Below are 20066 nucleotides of genomic sequence, written 5' to 3' on the forward strand. Positions count from 1 at the left end.
CTTAGGGAAAAAAACCTTCAATTTACCTTACAATTTTTGGCCCTTCTCATGAATTAAACCTACCCTAACGACAAGGCCTACATAACCGGCAAAGCTACTATATATAAAACGTGTAACGGAATTACGGAATTCTGTTAAAGGGTCCATAAGTATATTTCATAAGGAATCAACCTGTAAAAATATTAAATCTTTTGAAGCATATTTATTTTTCCATGCACACTAATTAAAAAAAAATTGAAATCTATACTTATAATAAAACTGTAACTAGAAGATTTCTGTACATTTAATATATGTTGAAAATTTGGACCGGGGGATGCTTTATAATCGATGCTGAGTCCAAACCAGATTTCTATTTCACTTTTGTCTGTCTGTCCGGGCATCACGTGGAAACTTATATATACGTTATATTTATACCGATTTCAGTAATTCTTTTTTTGTGCTGTGTATATGGATGGATAGATGGATGGATGGACGGATGTTTGTTACGCTTTAACGACACAATGAACTAACCGATTTGGCTTAAATTTGGGAGAGACATACAATATAGTCAGATTTTTAAAAAAAATATCCAAGCACACCTAACCCAAGCTATAATGGATGTATGTTGTCTGTTTAAAAAATGAAATAAATTATAAATTTTTGCTTTATTTTTCTGTTCTATGATTATATTTTTAATATATATCGACAGATGAGGGGAAAAAATGTTATTTGTGAGATTATAATGGACCCGCAGTAATTGTAAGTTCATCTGTTTACTTTCAATACATCTTCCTAAGTTCACTCTATATAGCTTTTCTATCTTCTTTACTCATCATAAAACGAAGTCCCCTGCCGAGTCTGTCTGTCTGCCTGGGCGCGACATTTTCATACCGTTTTCACTAATGAACAAAGTGCGGAAGGTGTAAGTGTATATTTTTCTACGGTTTTCTGTAAATTGACTGAAATATAACAATGTTTTCTAAAGATGTAATACCGACTTGGAGCTTTACTGGCGTACGCTGCGAAAATGATTGAAAAATAATGTACTACATGTCTAAAGTAATCATGATTATCTACATAAAAAGCCGCGAATCAATATGTCTAACTGTTATAGTTAAGTCACAATAACGGCTTTTTTATTATTTTTCGTTCAAAACATACAATCAAAAGATGGTGGACATTCCGATTATGTTATGAATCCTTATCCCAATAAATAGTTTTATAAATATTAAGTTTGGTTATATACCAGCAAAATTCTTTTTTAATTGTTCAAATTGAACCTATCCCTTAGAAGGTGCGACGGGTATAGAAATGCAAGAAGCAAGAAAAATGCCGCGGGCCGCCTGGCCGCGTATAATATAGTTATAAGCTGCACTTAGTTTCCAGGTTTTTTTAAGATTTAAAAACCTGTAATAACCGATGTGGTGCAGATGAAGTTGCACGGGTCAGCTAGTCCCTAATAAGATTGCAATAATGTAGCCCAATGCAACATAGACTATAATATATTTAAAAAAAAATAGAAATCCTCAAGAAAATTGCAATAATGTAACAGCCGTGAACGTAAGAAAAAAAGGGCTACATGATTAAAGTACTCATAATTACAAACAGACGCGATAAGTAAGAAAATAGAACGTCGACTACACAACTTAGCGCTTGACTGCAATCTCACGTGCTGGTAAGTGGTAACGGGCTAACCTGTTAGGGGTATGCCAGTTGTATGTATTAAACCCATACCCCTAATCGGTTTCTATGTGACCTAGATCGTGGTAACTAGCCACGGCAGAAGCGTCCCACCAGACCAAACCAGAGAAAACCTCCCAATTGAATCCATAGCGCTCACCGCTACGTCAAGGAGATCGTCAAACATTTATACCTTACACCAAATAAATAAATAAATATACTGCGAAAGTACACACATCATCATCTAGTTCAAAGTAAGGGAAGCTTGTGTTATAAATATTTTTTTGAATAATATACATAAATACTTACAATATACAGATAAAAAACTAAACACTGAAAACATTTATGTTCATCACGCAAACATTTGCCAGTTGTGGGAATCGAACTCGCAGCCTGTGACTCAGAAAGCAGGGCCACTGCCCGCTGCGCCAGTTTGCCCCTTTCTTTCACGTGGGGAAATCCTCATGGATACCACCGCGCCACGGGAAGATCCTAACCCTATCCGTACGCCCCTTAACAGTTTTTGTGTTCTAAAATTGAATTGGTTCGCCAGTAGAATCAAAGTTAGGTTACATTTGTATAATAGTAATTATTCTTATAAATTTATATTATACGTGAAGCAAAAACTTGGTACCCCTTTTAACGAAAATTTCGCTGGACGGAGGAGTATGAAATTTCCCACACTACATACAGTTGAGTTGAGAAGGAGTGCAAAATACTAATATTTTTAATTATGTGTAATAAAATACATTAAATCAATAAAAAAATATTACACACACTACTACGTATTTGACACACGCATAGGTAATCACAAGTAGGTAATGAGGTACTCATTGTTAATCCCTTTTTGGATTACAATTTATATGAAAAAAACTAGGCAAATTAACAGTGTCTGTGCCTCGATAAAATTTGTGATAGGTAATAGAAGTTTCCTCGACATAGTTTTGAAATAAATAACACTATTCGTTGTTCTTATAAATTTACCGTCCTGATACGGAATCCTAACAAAGAAGCGTTTTTAATAAAAAAGAAAAATGGACTAAGCGTGAGTGAGGCTTCCACACCGAAGATTCCGTTTGGCAAACCTATAATTATTAATTTGTTTAAATTAATAGACCCTTAAAAAACAATAATTATATATTTCCTTTAGGGGAGCATAATATTAAGTACATATTTAGTTTGTAAATGTATTTTTTTTGATAACGAGGATATTGTTTTATTTTTCCGAATTAATTATATTATATAGCATCTGATGCGAAGAAGAACTTTCCCGAAAGAGTCCAGAATATTATATCGAATAGCATGTGGATGATCAGACAGACTGAATCACCATATCTGAAATTAAAAGACCATTACAAGGGCTGAGTCATTTAAAGCAAAAAAATACTCTTAACGTGGGTCGACGTTAGATAGGCTGACCAAAAATCCAAATCAGAAGCCTTTATTCAAGTTTGGAGAAGAAAGAAGCTATATTAATCTCTTTAAAATCCAAGCGCTTATTTCTTTTCCCTTTTTCCAAATAATCTTACTACAGTGTTACTTTAAAGATAAATAATTTATTAGTATACGCAATTTATTTTTAACCACGGGTCTATAAAATATTCCATATATATAGTATATACGTTCGTTTTGAATAATTTTATAAGAGACTGATAATAATAAATAATTAATTTGCGGATTTCCTTTCTATTTGTGCTAAAAATACGTATGAAATCTTCTAGTAGATATGATAAGGTTTGAAGTGCTTTATCTTTTTAATGCATTTAATGATACTAAATATTTTAACAGTAATAAAAGACTAATCCATAGTCTTGAAATACAGAAGGCTGGACAGACAGACAGATTCAGAATATAAAAAAATAATTCTATAAAATATGATCAATTTTCCATTACGAGATGCGGAAGTCAAAAAAAAAACTAGTAAATCTAGTTCATAAACTTACTCATCATGTCGTTGGCATTTTATTACGCCCACTTTTCTAAATATTAAGTCAATTATATATTCAGGACATAAATATAAATAGAGCGACCTATATCGATAAATTTTATTTCGATCTCTAAATCGTTACAAAAGCATCACTTCCAAAATGAAATTGGTAAGAAATATTTTTAATTTATTTACATTTTTGTTTAATATTAGTATTTTATTTAAAAAAAAATACAAATAATTTTCATTTTTTTTTTAAATCCATAATATATATATATATAAATATATACCCACACTTTAATTTTATTCAATGTTTACAGCTAATTGCCCTTTGCTTAGTGTCGGCCGCAGTTGCAGTACCACTTTACGACGACGTTAAAGTTTTACGCTATGACAACGATAACATAGGAACTGGGAGTTATAGCTACCAGTAAGTACTAATTTTGTTTATATTTTTACAACTAAACAGTAAACATAATATGTACAAATGTTAAAAATTAAAGTGTTAACGATTATAAACGGAGTACGGTTTTAACGGAGTGGACCTAACCTAACCTAAAGATGATAAGTCAAGAGTCAAAGAGCTTAACGGTCATATACCCGTAAATGCACGAGTATCAGAATGTGCCAGATGCATTTAAGTTATTTCTCAGTGCTAGGTGTATATCAGACGGATGATAAAACTGTGGATGTTTGTACTTAATTTTTATTTTGGTCAGCATCAGCCTTATTTATATCCCTCTGCAATAACTTCTTCTTTGGCTTCTTTATTGTTATATTAAAATTAATTCCAGATTTGAACTGTCTGACGGCACAAAGCAAGAACAAGTAGGTGAGTTGAAAAACGAAGGTGTTGTCGGTCAAGCTGAAGTTGTTAGGGGCAGCTACTCTTGGGTAGCTCCAGACGGCTACAACTACATCGTCACATACGTAGCTGATGAACTCGGATACCGTTCAACTATTGAAAAGGGAACCAAACGATTTTAAATCTTAAGCAAAATGTAATAATATGTTGATTAAATTTATAGTTGTTAACCCAAATTGTTAATTAAATGTAAATCCATTGAAGCATGATTTGTTTTCCTCAACTATTGCAAATTCCATAACTAGCAAAACTTTAACTGGCTAATTGAAGGTAGGTAGGTATGTGCAACACAATTGACATTTAACTAATAATCCTATACACAGTTATTAACTTCTCGAGTATGTAAATTGTTATATTGCTAAAGACTCATCACATTTGTCCTCAAACATCTTCAAGTGACCTTCGTAGGTGGGGCTAGCACAAAACGTTGTAACGAGTTAAATTCATCAAATAATAATTTAAGTGTTGTAATAATATAATATGGTAAAGTATAAAACATGCGTTGAGCTTTGTCAAGTAATCAGTTTCCAAGTGAAGACGATACAACCATCCTATTGTAATCATGAAAATGGTTAGTAAATTTTGTGTGGTCAGAAAATCTTACTTATTCGTCAATATATCTATTTAGGGTCCTAAATAACGCGTGCCAAATGTTCGTGACGAATCAAGTGATCTGTGTGTGTGTTGTGAAGGAATTTTGAGTTCCTAGAACTTATAAAACCAGTCTCATCAAGGATTGTTCAAAATGTGTGATATTTTAAGGGATTGATTTCAATAGCTTAACTATTAACTTCCAATTATAAGCAACGATGTAGTTTAGGAGGTCCGGATGGGATGGATTTATAAATCCAGTAATTGAATATTATTGACACTAGAATTACCTACCTGACCTACTGAAAGCAACTAAATCTTTACATCCTGATACAAAACTGACAATAATGTAACAGTTATTTTAGAGCTCGATCAAAAACTCTTGGTATACTCCTTGTTTAACGCAATGCGTTATGATTGGCTAACACTATTCCTATTTGGGACGGTCCTCGCCCGTAACAAAGGTGAAGGAGATGCTATAGTAATTGCGGTTTCGATATTATAAGTCAACAATATCAATCGATTACCAGCCCACATACGGCACGGGTCATCTCTCAAAATGAAAGGGGTTAGGCCATTGTCTACCTCGCTGGCCAAGTGTGGGCCGGTATACTTCACACGAGAACGTCATGGAGAGTTCTCAGGCATGCAGGTTCTCTCACGATGTTGTCCTTCACTGTTAAAGCAAGTGATATTTTAAAAACTGCACGAGAGGCGCATGCCGATGATCGAACTGGGTTGGCGTCGAAGTCGTGGCTTAGTAGGCAAAGCACTCAGGCTACGATTGCCAGCGAGATGCGAGTTTAGATTCTGCCGGTTCCAAAATTGTTATATGCATTTTTAGTTTATATCGATAGAGGTTCCTTGCGCTTGGGTTTACCACGCAAGAACAACTTTTTACCTTCTCACCAAACAGTTTTGCTTGCGACCAAAACAAAAGCTCGCGCATCTGCGAACAAAATATTCTTTTGCAAGGAAAACTTAAAAAATTCGTTTTAACAAACAAATGTGCTTTTTTGACAAAAGCTCGTGGAACAATTGCTTGCAAACGGAAGTTTCCTAGGCGAATGCTTCCGCTGAATAACATCTATCATATTACTGCCTCGTTGTTCTAGTCGTAGTCCGTTTGTTATATTATATTGGGGCACGAATGGTTGTTATATTATATTAAGTTTTGTAATCTTGAGTTAGCAAATTGGTCCACCTCATTTCTGTCTGAGAGAGCATGTTAAGTTATCGATACCAGCTTTATCACTTTATAGTAATCTTTAGCTCGCTGAAAAGCTCGGTTTCTAAATCGAAGATCTAAATCTCTTTGCCCATTAAAGAAAAGGACCATATTGGACATTACCAGACTGTAGCTGATGGATCATTTCAATAAAATATGCAATTTGAGCAAGAGGACCATAAAGTCTTTTATTTATCACTTTCTCCATTTACTAAGTGTAAGATGTTTTTTTTTTTAGTTGGTGATTTTAGCTTGTGTAGCTCTGGCGGCTGCAGCTCCTCAGGCTCAACGCCCAGCATCAGTACCAAACCCCGACGATGTTCAACTACTGCGATACGAAGCTGAGAACGATGGCCTAGGCTCCTATAAATATGCGTAAGTACCTTGTAATTAAATACATCTTAAACACATTAATAATACATTAAGCATCTTTTAATAGATTCTTCAGAATAGCGGTTAAAATACTTTATTTACATAAAGATCATTACGTATAGTGAACAAACATTAAGTTATAGAATCTTGGGCAAGTACCTACTGATCAAGTAAAGCCTGTGTTTAAGGTGTTAGCAAAGTTTTGTTTTCAAGTGCTTGCTGTGTACTTATTTAAAAAAAAAATCATCACAACTAATAAATATATTACCAGCTGTACCCCGTAGGTTTAGCTGCCTACACGATGGGTAATATCATCTTCAAAGAACCGACTATTTAACACAAAACTTTGAAGTAAGACTAAAAGTTTCTGAGACTATCGCGTTCTAACATACATACATAAAATAAACTTTGAAGCTATAATTTAAATTATAAACTATGTTGGCATTTATCATATCAACCTTAATTCGTCCACTGCTGAGCATAGATCTTTTGTGGGGATTTCCAAATTCCACTTTATCGTCTTGTGCCACCGAGCGACTCCTGCGACTCCTGCGACTCTTTTTACGATGGCTCCACTAGTTTAGTTTTGGGTCTAACTCTACTAGCGGGCCCAGCAGATGCCCTCAAAAAAAAAGTTTGCTGTCATGGACCAGCTGATTTAAAGCATTAAATGTTTATGCTCCTTGAATAAATATTTAATGCGTAAATTTCATGACAGCAAACTTATTTAACAATTAATTTAAACTAATAAAGAAAATATGTTTACAGTTTCGAGCAAAGCGATGGCACCAAGAAAGAAGAGCAAGGTGAGCTGAAAAATGCTGGCACCGATAACGAAGTCATGTCTGTCAAAGGCTCGTACAGCTGGATAGCTCCTGATGGTGCCACCTACCTTGTGACTTACGTTGCTGACGAGAACGGATTCAATCCCACGATAGAGCAAGGACCAGGAAGCGGTGGTGCAAATCGGGGTTGAAGACCTATTACTAACAAAAGTAAATGATTCACTCATTCTTGCCAATTAACTTTAAGTAACTAATAAACGTTTTGTAAAATAATTCATTCCTGTCTTTAATTTAGTAACCATTTATTTTTTCTGAGGAAATTGGAATGTTTCTAGGCTATTCGCAGAGATAGAGCTATAAATACATTCCAAATAGATTATGTCTGTCAAAGGCTCATACAGCTGGACAATGTAGGTTACGTCGCCGACGAGAACAGATTTAATCCCACGATAGAGCAATTACAAATGGTGGTTAAAATCGGGGTTATAGATTTATTATGAAAGAAAATTCTGTCACTTAGGTTTTTTCTGAATAACAGCCGGTAGATAGGAAAAAGGCGTTCTTCACTCCGGAACCTCAGAAAACACGGTTTCTACCTTCAGTTTCGGTTACTATCACGAAAAGAAAAAAATATTTTATGAAGTTCACCAACTTATAATCAGACCAGCGTGTTTGATCAAAGCTTTAATTCCCTATCTCACATACGCGAGGAGGCCTGTGTCTAGCCTTGAGCATTAAAATCATTACCATCATCCTACAAGTAGATGGCTACTTTATTCTGATCTGTCACCACAGGGCCAATACGTGTACACAAGCCCTACACTGTTAAATATAAATACGAAGGATTAAGCACATTGAATTATTATGTTCCTATTAACCTCATCACGTAGATATTAGGGCTAAGAGTATACAAACACTCGTCTAGATATGCAGGCTGCATACACTGGCCATATATAATACAACAATGGACTAACTTGATCATGTGACATTTCACTAATCTGTAATTTGTACTTTCCTTTAGCAGTAATTTTACAAACACTCTTAATATTTTTAAGACATTTGCATGTTTTGAACATTGCAGGGCGCTACAAAGAATTGTTTTAATTTTCAACGTATGCCTACGGGGAACAGTACCACGAAAGTTTAAATTAAAGGTTCAAATCTATGTGAATTGAAAATGGTGAAAAGTACAGGAATAAAACGTATCCGAGAAATTGTGTTATCGGCAATTAAAAACTTAACAAAGAATACAGGTTGGACAACTAGAACAATAAACAAATTCATTCGTCTGAAGTACAGAATTCATAATCCTACTGCTGGCCGAAAAGTAGGAAGGTATAAATACTTGCTTAGCACTTCTCTTTTTGTCGATTAAATTTTTAAATTAAATAATAATAATAATAATAATAATAATAATAAATATACTACGACAATACACACATCGCCATATAGCCCCAAAGTAAGCGTAGCTTGTGTTATAGGTACAGATATAGCTGATGAATATTTTTTTTTATGAATATAATACACATAAATACTTATAATATACAGATAAACACCCAGACACTGAAAAACATTCATGTTCATCAAACAAACATTTTCCAGTTGTGGGAATCGAACCCACGACCCTGGACTCAGAAAGCAGGGTCGCTGCCCACTGCGCCACTCGGCCGTAATAGCTTAAAACTATCATATACTTTATAACTATTCAAATAATATTCAGTTGTTTTTATTCCACTTTCCACAAGTTGGTCTAAGATGGTAGCGGGCTAACCTGTCAGGCGTATAGCAGTTAAATTAAACCCATATCCCCATCGTACCGAAACGCTAAATCGCTCATCGGCACGTCATTGTCAGCCGAAGCCTCGCTCCAGACTAGACCAGAGAAAATTGGGAAATTAAGAATTCCCAAATTGCCAACTTGAAACCATAGGCTTACCGATGCGCCAGGGAGGCCGTCTTAATCCTCCCACTATTTATATTTATTATACTGTCCCACTGCTGGGCATAGCCCTCCTCCCCATAGGAGAGAGGGTTAAGCATAATCACTCCACGCACGGTCTATGGCGAGTAATGTAATGTGACAATAATTGGGACCGCCTACTTAACATGCTCGCCAAGGAACAAGGTAGCTACAATGCTTATTTACTAACTGCGGGCTGGTACTGGTAACCCGGCATTTGAACCCAAGATCTCGAGTTCTGCAGTCTAAATCTAACATACAAACTACTAGACAAACGGGCCAGTACATAAACAAACAAACTAAAATGTTTGTAACATTGTTTCTATTCTTTCTAGAGCCTTAAGAAGAGGAGTAAAATTAGGACTTCTAAGAGAAGAGAATGGTAGGTACCGGCTCAATAATATGTCAGATTTGCTTAGCCCCGTTGCTGCGCGCAGAGTCCGCATACAACAGGGATCGAAAAAAATGTAAAAGTAAAAAGAGTTTTTTTATATTTTGTATTTTTATATTTTGCTATGATTAAATTTTTGTATAAAACAAAATGATTAATTTTATAAAGAAGCTATGTTGTGTTTTAATTATAGCAAATTGATTGTCAGTAAACATCAAGATCCGCAGTGCGTCGTGGGTCAAAATCCCTTCAAAAGACATATTATGTCCAGCAGCAGCATTGACATCCATCGGTCAATATAAGTTTAATGATTAGGATGTTTGATTTAATTGTACCCACTACGCCGCTCTGCGCTTTTAGTGCCACAACTTCACACATACTAACTTGTATTCATTGGACGTAGTGGAAAATATGAAAAATACAACAGAATTGATAACCTCCTCCTATTTTTGAAGTCGTTTAAAGATACTAGTAAATTTACAGTAGTAGTAGTAACAAGAAAACTACCAACAACTATTAATCTTCTATATATATAAAAGAGAAAGTGTGTGGGTATGTTCCATATAGGCTCCGAAACGGCTGGACCGATTTCAATGAAACTTTCAGGGAATCTCCGGATTGACTTGGCGAGTAATCCTGTAAAGTTTAGTGACGATTGGAGCACACCAATCTTTGAACTGTCAAACTGTCAAATACAGTTTTTATTTACTATGATGATATTCTATTGGTGGGTGTAGATAATGATCTTCACCCGCTCGAGAAGAGAATAGAAGAGAACGAAAACGGAGAAAAATAAATGATTTAATATATTATGAGACTTAAATTAAAAATTTAATGATGTAAGTTTATTGTTTAAATAAAATAAAGCAAAATCTAGCCCGACGAAGCGGGCTGGGTACGCTAGTTAAGTATAAATTATAGAGTTATATCTACAGGAAAGTTATTCAGAGCATCATCCGGACTCAGGGTACGACGAGGAATGACCATTGACGTGGAACGAGTTGGTGGCACGACAAGAAGTAAGAGGGAACAATTCGTTCGATGACAATATAATTCATATAACAGATTGATCAAACAAATTGCACCTTTGTACGGAACACTTCGTGGGCAAGTCCAGCTCGCACTTGGCCATTTTATAAACTGATAACGAAAATTAAACATTATTGCAGTGAACACACCGTTTTTACCTACAAACGTCTATCATACGCAGGAGACAGACAATTATTCCCATTTTAATCACTGGCAAGAAATAAAATTTTATTTGTCATCGTGGCAAAGCGCAGAAACAGGAAAAAAGAGAAGTTTTGCCCTGTTTAATATTGCACTTATATTATTTAGATATTGTTTCAAACCCATGCATACTTGCGTACGTTCGCCCATGTTTGGAAATTGGATAAAACTGTGAGAGAAGATAAACATTATTTTCTCTCCTCTGTGGAGAAAATGTCTCCTGCTTAGGCTAGCCGTACTGATTGCTTTGATTTCTAATGTTAAGTTGAACTTAAATCACAATGACCCTCTAACAACTCCATTAGACTAATGACAGCGGAAACGTAACCTTGACAAATTTAAAATACGCAGAATATAAAGAAGCGCCAGAATATAATTTTCATATAAATTTGCATTGCAATCTGTCCGTTGGTCTATCTGTGTGTAGGTATACTTTTATATTTGTATAAAAGTGTTTTAGCCAATCATCATCATCAACAGCCTATTACAGTACACTGCTAGACTAAAGGCCTCTCCCAACTGGACGATTTGCCCGTAATTACAACGACGGGCGGGCGGGTTAGTGTCGTAGCAGTAGCACAGAGGACGCTGTTGCCGCTCTCCGTTATATAATCCCTTAGTCGCCTCGTACGACACCCACGGGAAGAAGAGGGGTGGTGATAACTGTATTCTGATTGGCCGTCACCACAGGGCACACGGTTTTAGCCTATAGTTGGAGGGAAAACCAAATTTATAATTAAAAATGCATATAAAAGTTTCGGAACTAGCAGGATTTGAACAATCGCGGACTTACCAACGGTTCGCATACCACCGATGCCAAAATAATATATGCCTTTTTATCAGTCTTATAGTTAATGTAGTGTCATCTATGTCATGTCAAGGCATCAATCAGCTTCGCTCTCATCACCCGCTAGATAGAGATATTGTAAAGTTTTAAATGTTAATGTTAGAAAAGGGCAACGGCTGAGTTTCTGGCCGGCTTCTTTTCATTTTTTACCATACAACAAACTTAATCATTTTTTATCATATATTTCGCTGAGTAAACGTTAATTGGCGGCATTCAATGATATAGCCCCCTGCAAAAAGTCGTGCTTTACAAAACACCATAAAGAGTCTACGGATGGCAATAGATAGGTAGGTACCTACGTTCAAAAGACAAAAGCATTTTCCTTACAACGAGAGGTCTTAAATCGAGGCAAACCACTGGTATATCGTTAGTAAAAAATTAAAACATAATACAGAATACCTGCTGCATTATAAACACTCATTACAAACGAATATAAAAAGTACAACTAATGCCCTCATATCTGTATTTTTATAGGTACTATTTGGTTCCGTTGTATACTGTAATTTTCTACGTTTTTAGCTATTATAAGCTGCCTCGTTTATCTAGTTGTGAAAATGTTCCAATGGAGATCACGAGGTCCTGGATTCGATTCCCGGGTGGAGCCAATTAATAGTATTAGGTTTTTCTATCATGAAATTCTTACCCGTTATAAAGCATTTAAGTTAAGCTGTTAGTCCTGCGCCTGATCCCTTTCTGGTCGTGTTGGAGCTCGTGCCATGGGACTGTAAGAGTAATGGAATATTTCCGCAAGCTCTGCCCTGTGCGCTATAATGTCTCCCGCGTAGTTGTGGAATCTCTTGGAGATTGACTACAATGACTAAAATCGGAAACCATATTGTATTGTATAAGTGAAACTTTAAATGTGTACACAAGAAAAGAAAAAGAAAAGTAATCTTTATAGTCATACAATATACATTTGTGTAAAATTTACATATTAAATATGCAAAAATTTGATAAATGAGCTGCACCTTGTCCATCGCTAATTCACTGCAACTATAGGTACAAAACCAAAAAAAATGAGTAGGTAATAAATATTCTATTACATTTAAATTGATATTACAATTAAGTTGAAGTATAGTTAAAACGCAAAAATTCATAATTCAAGATTCATTTATTTCAAGTAGGCCTACTTGATAAGCACTTTTGAAACGACAAGTATGTCTGTTTGTCGTTTCTTTGCCTGTTCGGAAAACAGAGTCTACGGAGAAGAGCCGTCAAGAATCTCAGTAGTTGCTCTTTTCAAAAACATTTGAAAAAATTTTTGCATCTTTCTATTTTGCGGGAGATGAGAGCGAAGCTGGCTGTTTCCAATCTACCTTGTCATTATCCCTAAACAGTAACCTTGTCGGTAAGGAACCCTAAACAACACTCGTAATTTATTCTGAGAACCACATTGATTTAAAACATCATGACTGTAATCTCATCACAAATTCATATTTTTAAACGACCGCGACCAGTTCTAACGTTTCTTAGTGAATTATTATATATGTAATAGTATAATAATAAGGTTAACAACAATAACAAAACGGACTAAAACTTGTTCATAGTCTCGAGGAAAATTATTGTGATATCAAAATTAATTATAAATCATGATTAAACAATCCAATTTTAAGGTAAGTACAAATTAATGGTGATAAAGTGTTTGGTCAAACTTTGCCCAAATAACAAGATTACCGTTTAATACAGGAATAGGTATAATATTGATAAATAAGGCACTTAGCACTTATTCAATGTTCTTCTTAGTACATAGATAACTTCTCAAAGCTCATTTAGTGAATCTTTTGTAAAGTTACAACTTAACAAAGTGTTCGGAGTCCTTAAAATTTGTAAACTCGTTAACGCAAACAGTTCCATTAAGAGGCCACCTGTTATATCAATATACGAGTTTTGTTATAATTTATAATACATATTGTTTGTTTTAGTTATGTGCATAATATAATATCAGTTTATATTATAGTTTTTCTTAGATATAGTATCATAGTTTTTGTTTTAAAAATGTGTTTACTACATTTGTACTTTGATATTCACAGGTTGTACGAATAAGCTTTGCGATATTATTTATCAAATCAGCATTATGTTTTCCGGCACCATCTCCGGATGATTTTTTATCTCTGGGTTTTAACTATTTAACGAAGACAGCAAAATCACCTAATTTTGGATTGAACAAACTGTAAATATTTAAAGTTTTGTTCATTATGAAAGAGCAATTGTGCACTACCAATATCCTTCTCAGGTTATTTCCATTTTCAGATCTTCAAAGTAGAATTCGTAATGGGTATACTGAGCGAAGTAACATACAAGGTTATATGAAAAATACTCTCCACCCATGGCATTATAATAGATATAATGTTGAGAAAGACAGATACGATGAACAATATAGGCCGAATACAGAATTTGAAGAAAAAAATACGCAACAGAATATCTTTACGAAACAAAATAATGGAAATTTACTGTCTAAAATGACTCCGGCTAGTTTTAGTAGGAAATCCCAAGCTACTGAAATTTCTGTTAACCCCAATCAAGCAATTGAAGATAATGATTTGAATATCAAACATGGAACTGAATATGAATTTAATTCGGAAACAACAACAGACTTTACCTCTGATGCTATGGACACTACAACTGAGGTAAATGATAAGAAAGCATAAAAAAATAAAACACATGAGTATTTTATTGGTTCAATAATGATTGCTTTTTTTTCAGTCTGATGACCTTTCAAATAGGATTGCACCTCAGGTTGTTGCGACTCTATTGGGATAGTAAGTTATTTTTACTAACCTTAATATGTAATACTCGTAGAACTAATAGCTGTTATTATATAACTTTTTATTTACGAGTATTCAGATTCTTACTATAGATATAGATTTTATTTATTTTTACTAGATTAAGAAATAAAAAAAAATCTTGTAGATAATTATATAGTATATAACAACGTTATATTGTTTGATTTACCGTAACTCTCTCTATTTAAATACTTTTACTTCGTAATAATTATTTTTATAGTCTAAAAATACATAAACTTAATAAAAAATGTATGCTTCGTATATTCGAGTGTGTTATATTGCTTATGGAAGCATTACCCAAGTTATCCCCACAATCTGGAAGTTCTGTTTTTAAAACTTGGGCCTTAGGAATTCCCCACGGTTTAATCACATCTGAGAACCGCTGTAACGTTCTAATTAGGATCGTAAACCTGCTTAATATATTTACTCATTGTATACATACTTTTTTTAAATAATAGGTATTAATTGACGGGCCAAACAGATGGTCAATTTGATTTTAAGTGAAAATCATCGCCTATAAGCAGAGCAAAACTTCGCAGGGCATGCTAGGTACACGTCCTAAATCATGCCTCCCTGTCTCCATAAACCCGATGCGAAACCTCATGTGCTTGTGTTTACACTGGCAACCACGCCCTTCAGACAGGAACGCAGCATTGTAATAATGCTGCTTTTCGGCAGAAATAAGCATCACGGTATTTAATTCCATGGACATGGTTTCTTCCAAAAAGCTCAACAACATAAAAAAATAAATATTATATTAAATGCGAAAGTTTGGCTATTTATTTGTTGGTTACCTATGTGCGTTTATACCAGTGCACCGATCTTGACGGATGCAGAGATAATTGATATTCTGGGAAGATATAGGATACTTTTTAGCCTGAGAAAATAAGAAGTTTAAAAAGAAATTTAGGGAAACTGAAGTAAACGCGGGTACTACTTCACGACTATCCGTTTGTTTTTATTCTTTTAAACCTAACCACTAAACTAAGCTGGCTGAAATTGGACCCTTGCTTGTACTGTAGATGCTTAAGCGTTAATCGGTAGGATTTTTTTTGATCGTAAGAAAGAATATTGAATATTCAATAATTTAAAAGTAGGTTAACTCTGCATTAATGAAGAACTTGCTTTGGACATTGGTGATTTTGATAAAAAGGTAGTAAGAAAATAGGAAGAAAAAATTGAGTAAAGGCTCTAATCAGAGATAAATTTATAGAAGTAAAAGTAACCATACGTAGGTACATGAAAATCAAATGTTATAAAAATACCAAAAAATGTGGTATTAAAAATATATTAGTAGCAAATATCAAACCATAGTGCATACTACTAGAACAAATGCAAGTAACTAATTAAGAGGTTTTTACAATAAACGAAGTACATATTCGGGGTACATCCCAAAGTTTATAGATAACCTGCTCTTAATGGTTAACTTCCTACTTAGTTTGAAGTTATAGGGTGCTAAACAAAACTAAACCCAGCACAGTTGTTCTAAGTTAACAAAAGAAAATGCATATTATGTAGACTTCATCGTTGCTTTCTGTAGATTTCAATTAAGTGAGTTTTGACTTTGTCTTCGTTCAACTAGGACCTAGAATTTTTGTTTACATATAATTAGTACAGTAGGTACTGTAAAACATTGAAGTTGACGTAATAGCATCGGTAAGTACCTGAGATAAGTGTTTTTGTTTGTCATAAGTTATTACGACCATCAGTTAAGGATAGGTGTAAGGAGGTTTCTAGAGTTTAGTACCTAAGTAGGTACTTGTAAGATAGGTATATATGAGGATAATCGGAAATGGTAAACTTGTAATCAACATTCATTGTTTTTTTCTGTCATTGAAATTATACTCTGAATAGATACTAAAACACATTAGTTATCGCTCACGTTTGTTCGTTTTTCATAAAAAATCTCAATCCCCTAATTTTGACCTCTTAGAAAAAGCATTTGCAGTAAATGTTTCACGTCAGATGTCATTATAAATTAGCTACGTTATCTGTATCTGTCCAGTAGTATGAGCTCGGTGTCGATAGATCAGTACTTTAGTCACCTTTTCCTTTTATTTAATTATACAGATTATTCTAGGTAATTAAATACAATGAATAATATAAGATCATCATTACCATACTATTAACCGACTCGTTAATGGGCACACGTCTTCTCTCAGAATGAGAGGGGCTTAGAACGTCCACCACGCTGTCCAAATGCGGATTGGTAGACTTCACACGCCTTTGATAACTCTCAATATGAAGAACTCTCAGGCAGTTTTCCTCACGATGTGTCCCTTTACCATTAAAGTGAGTGATATTTGTAATTCAGTAAATTCTGACGCCCTGAAAGGTAGGTCGAAGCGAACCAGTACCAGAACCCAATAGTTTATTCATGGCTGTCTGCCTATCACACAGCTTCTTTATTTAAATCTATTCAAGCTTGAAGAAAACCTTATAAACTGATTGCACGGTTCATTCAAACCTTCTTAGAATATCTTAAACTTGGATGATCGGTTATTCCGTTAGTATAATAATACTAACACTGAGCTCCCACACCCGTGTTTTAGATAAAGTTATACAAGGATCTGAACCCTATTTTAACGCAGTCACTTAGATATTTAGAAATTAACTAAATATAATTTACATAAATACATATTATACCGGGCGGAGGACTACAAAGGCACGGGAGACCAGACGGCCGAGGATCAGAGAGACAGATTAAGAAACGTAAATCCTAGCTATGCCACATTGCTTTCTGCATCTTGGCTGCGAGCGAACTACCAGTCGCCTCAGATGGGGAGCGAAGCTGACTGGGACTAAACCATTTGCGGAAATATCTTTAGGGTTTATTATTTTTACTCTTTAATTGTGCATTCCATTAAGTAGAGAATTAAAGTAGAATATAAAAGGCTGCCCTATCGCTTGTGGCTATCTCTGCCAGGGAACCTTTAACTCAGCTTATACAGCTATGTAGTCATTATTGTAATGACCTAAAAACATGTATTATTTTTATGCAAACTTCAATTAAAACTGTGAATTTCAAAGAACAAACAAAAAGATACCAATTTCTTTAAAGTTTTCCTTTATTAAATGTTCTCCCTTTAATTTTTACAATATCCGTAACAAATTTCAGTATCTAAGAAAATTCTGAAAAATTCAGCCACATCTTTGAGATTATACATCCACATAGTGTTCAGTACTTTGCCATTATCATCATATTCCTCATAATATAAGCTGGATACTTTATTTTTATTTACGGACCGCAGTGCTGGATCACTATTTAAAATTAACACTGACTTACGTTTCGAACTGGATATAATTGTTGTTGCATTATCCGTTATATTGAGTGAAACATTTCTGTAATAATTGAAATAATGATAATCCTTTTAAATTTTTAAATGCAAAAGTGTGTTTGTTTGTCCTTCCTTTACGTCCTTAATAAGAAAACCAATCAACTTGATTTTTGGCATTGCGTTAGTTGAAAGAATGGAGAGTAACATACTTTACGTAATAAACGCAAACGAAAAACACGGACAATAGCTGGGTTACTTATATTGGTGAAATTCTGTTTGCCAATAGATTTGTGTGCATCTCTAATAAAGATGTTCGTCTCTAAACCTACACTAAACTAAATTCCTAGATCTATAAATATTACTTTATTTTTCAACATGAAACATTGTGAAAAAGACAACATACTTTAACAGTTTAGTTTAGATATGTAATCTTAAACAAAGTGGCAAGCGTTCTATGTGACTATTTTATATTAATACTAGCTGTTGCCCGCGACTTCGTCAGCGTTTGATTTTGTTTTTTGATGTGGCATTAAATTTAGTTGTAGATCTAAAAAAAAAAAAATATTCAGTATCGCTAAGCCTTGAATGAAAGGTTTGCTGCTGTCCGCTGAGGAGTTCTTTCCTCTATTTTCAACCACAGTTTGGGCAAAATTAAACACATACTATATAACCTCTATACTACAAAAATAATTATTTAAATCGGTTATAATTTGTCGGAGTTATGGTGTAAAATCGTCAAACACTCATACCCTCTCCCAAAAGAACCGAGCTTAATCTCGGGATAAAAAGTATCCTATATTACTTCTAACACTTCCATGAATATGTGTACAAATCGGATCGGTTAAGTAGTTTTTGCGTAAAAGCGTAACAAACAAACTTACTTTGACATTGATAATATTAGTAGGGATTTGTTGATCTGCTGGTAAGTGGATAACTAACGAGCAACTCTTCCCTGGGTGAACAAGGAACAGGTCCTTAAAAGTGCCCCCTGGATCCATCAACGTAGGTGGCGTAGGTGGTAAGCCTCAGCCTGTTATACCGTTATAGCGACAATCACGCCTTTCTGATCGGAACACACCAATGCTGCTTGGCGTCAAATATAGGTAAGAATGGCGGTAGTACTTCCCCGGTGACGGTCGAGTACTGTCACAAAACTTTCTCCTAATACTAAATACGTGACAGTTATTTCTTTTTAAATTATCACACAACATCCACAGATTTACTTTCAGAGATAATATCTGAATGTTTTATAATAATAACATAAGTAAATCTAGAAACAAATATCATAAGAACACCATATTGCAGTTAAATTCTCATGTTACACCTACATTTAATCCATCTCTTATATTTTGTTACCGTGTTTCTTATAGCATTAAGATTAGAGGGTGACAAGTTGTCTTATTGAATTACATTTTTGGCCTCAATATAAAAATGTTTTATTTATTGTCTTACCTTGGTCCTAAATAAACGGAACTGTTGTTGCTTTCAACGGTTTTATCTGCTGATCCTCTATCATGAAACGCTAAAATAACAATAAATCCGACAATCTGAAAAAATTGAATAATCAGAATTTAATAACTGTACACTTTTTGATTTTCTATTTTTAAATATAAGAAATGTTTACTCATTATAAAAATTGGCAACCTTGTGATATTGCATAATTATAATACGAGTGTAGGTAGGTATTCTTGCAAAAGATGATCTTTCATGTATCTTTGTATTATTTTTTCAGTTTCTATGCAATTTTGTATATGTCTGTGAGTGAAATAATAATCATTGCCTCATTATGCTCTCAGTGGCTATTTTAGCAATAAACATCATTTTCTTGCATTATGTCCTTATCATACAAAAAATAAAATTGAAAATAATGTTCTGCCTATTTGCTAAGTAAATGATGTGGAAAATTACTATTTCGTTGCAGCATTAAATTGAGTTAAAATTTTAAGGAGCTTTAGGATGTCATCCTCATCCTCTCAACGGATGACGTCCTATGTTGGTTTTTAGTATGGATTTCGTCAAGCCAGAGTCTTGGACTTACCACGTTGAATCTGTTCAATACTTGAACAATAACACATTTAAGTATCGATCCAGTTAGTAATTACATCATCATGAATAAATAAATACATAGTCATCCCAGTTGGTGTAAAGAT

At 34.3% G+C, this 20066-nt stretch overlaps 4 protein-coding genes across 4 annotated transcripts; 3 read left to right on the plus strand and 1 right to left on the minus strand.

Annotated features, from left to right (window-relative positions):
- Positions 1 to 3746: 3746 nt before the first annotated feature.
- LOC120626006 (flexible cuticle protein 12-like) lies at positions 3747 to 4573 on the plus strand. Its single transcript, XM_039893286.1, has 3 exons — positions 3747 to 3755; positions 3907 to 4016; positions 4381 to 4573. The coding sequence occupies exons 1-3, from the start codon at positions 3747 to 3749 to the stop codon at positions 4571 to 4573; spliced, it is 312 nt and encodes a 103-aa protein (XP_039749220.1).
- An 875-nt stretch (positions 4574 to 5448) lies between these two features.
- LOC120626007 (endocuticle structural protein SgAbd-6-like) lies at positions 5449 to 7618 on the plus strand. The gene is made up of 3 exons (XM_039893287.1): positions 5449 to 5523; positions 6509 to 6645; positions 7411 to 7618. The coding sequence occupies exons 1-3, from the start codon at positions 5449 to 5451 to the stop codon at positions 7616 to 7618; spliced, it is 420 nt and encodes a 139-aa protein (XP_039749221.1).
- A 5737-nt stretch (positions 7619 to 13355) lies between these two features.
- Positions 13356 to 14660, plus strand: LOC120625791. Its single transcript, XM_039892997.1, has 4 exons — positions 13356 to 13468; positions 13886 to 14025; positions 14089 to 14482; positions 14559 to 14660. Exons 1-4 carry the CDS (start codon positions 13445 to 13447, stop codon positions 14613 to 14615), a joined length of 615 nt encoding a protein of 204 aa, XP_039748931.1. The 5' UTR covers positions 13356 to 13444; the 3' UTR covers positions 14616 to 14660.
- Positions 14661 to 17710: 3050 nt separating this feature from the next.
- On the minus strand, positions 17711 to 19740 carry LOC120625928. Its single transcript, XM_039893199.1, has 3 exons — positions 19561 to 19740; positions 19369 to 19463; positions 17711 to 17980 (listed from the first exon to the last, which is right to left on the minus strand). The coding sequence occupies exons 1-3, from the start codon at positions 19573 to 19575 to the stop codon at positions 17725 to 17727; spliced, it is 366 nt and encodes a 121-aa protein (XP_039749133.1). The 5' UTR covers positions 19576 to 19740; the 3' UTR covers positions 17711 to 17724.
- Between the last annotated feature and the right edge of the window lie 326 nt (positions 19741 to 20066).

Source organism: Pararge aegeria, chromosome 8 (genome assembly GCF_905163445.1).
Source record: "Pararge aegeria chromosome 8, ilParAegt1.1, whole genome shotgun sequence".
In the NCBI taxonomy this organism is placed as follows: domain Eukaryota; kingdom Metazoa; phylum Arthropoda; class Insecta; order Lepidoptera; family Nymphalidae; genus Pararge; species Pararge aegeria.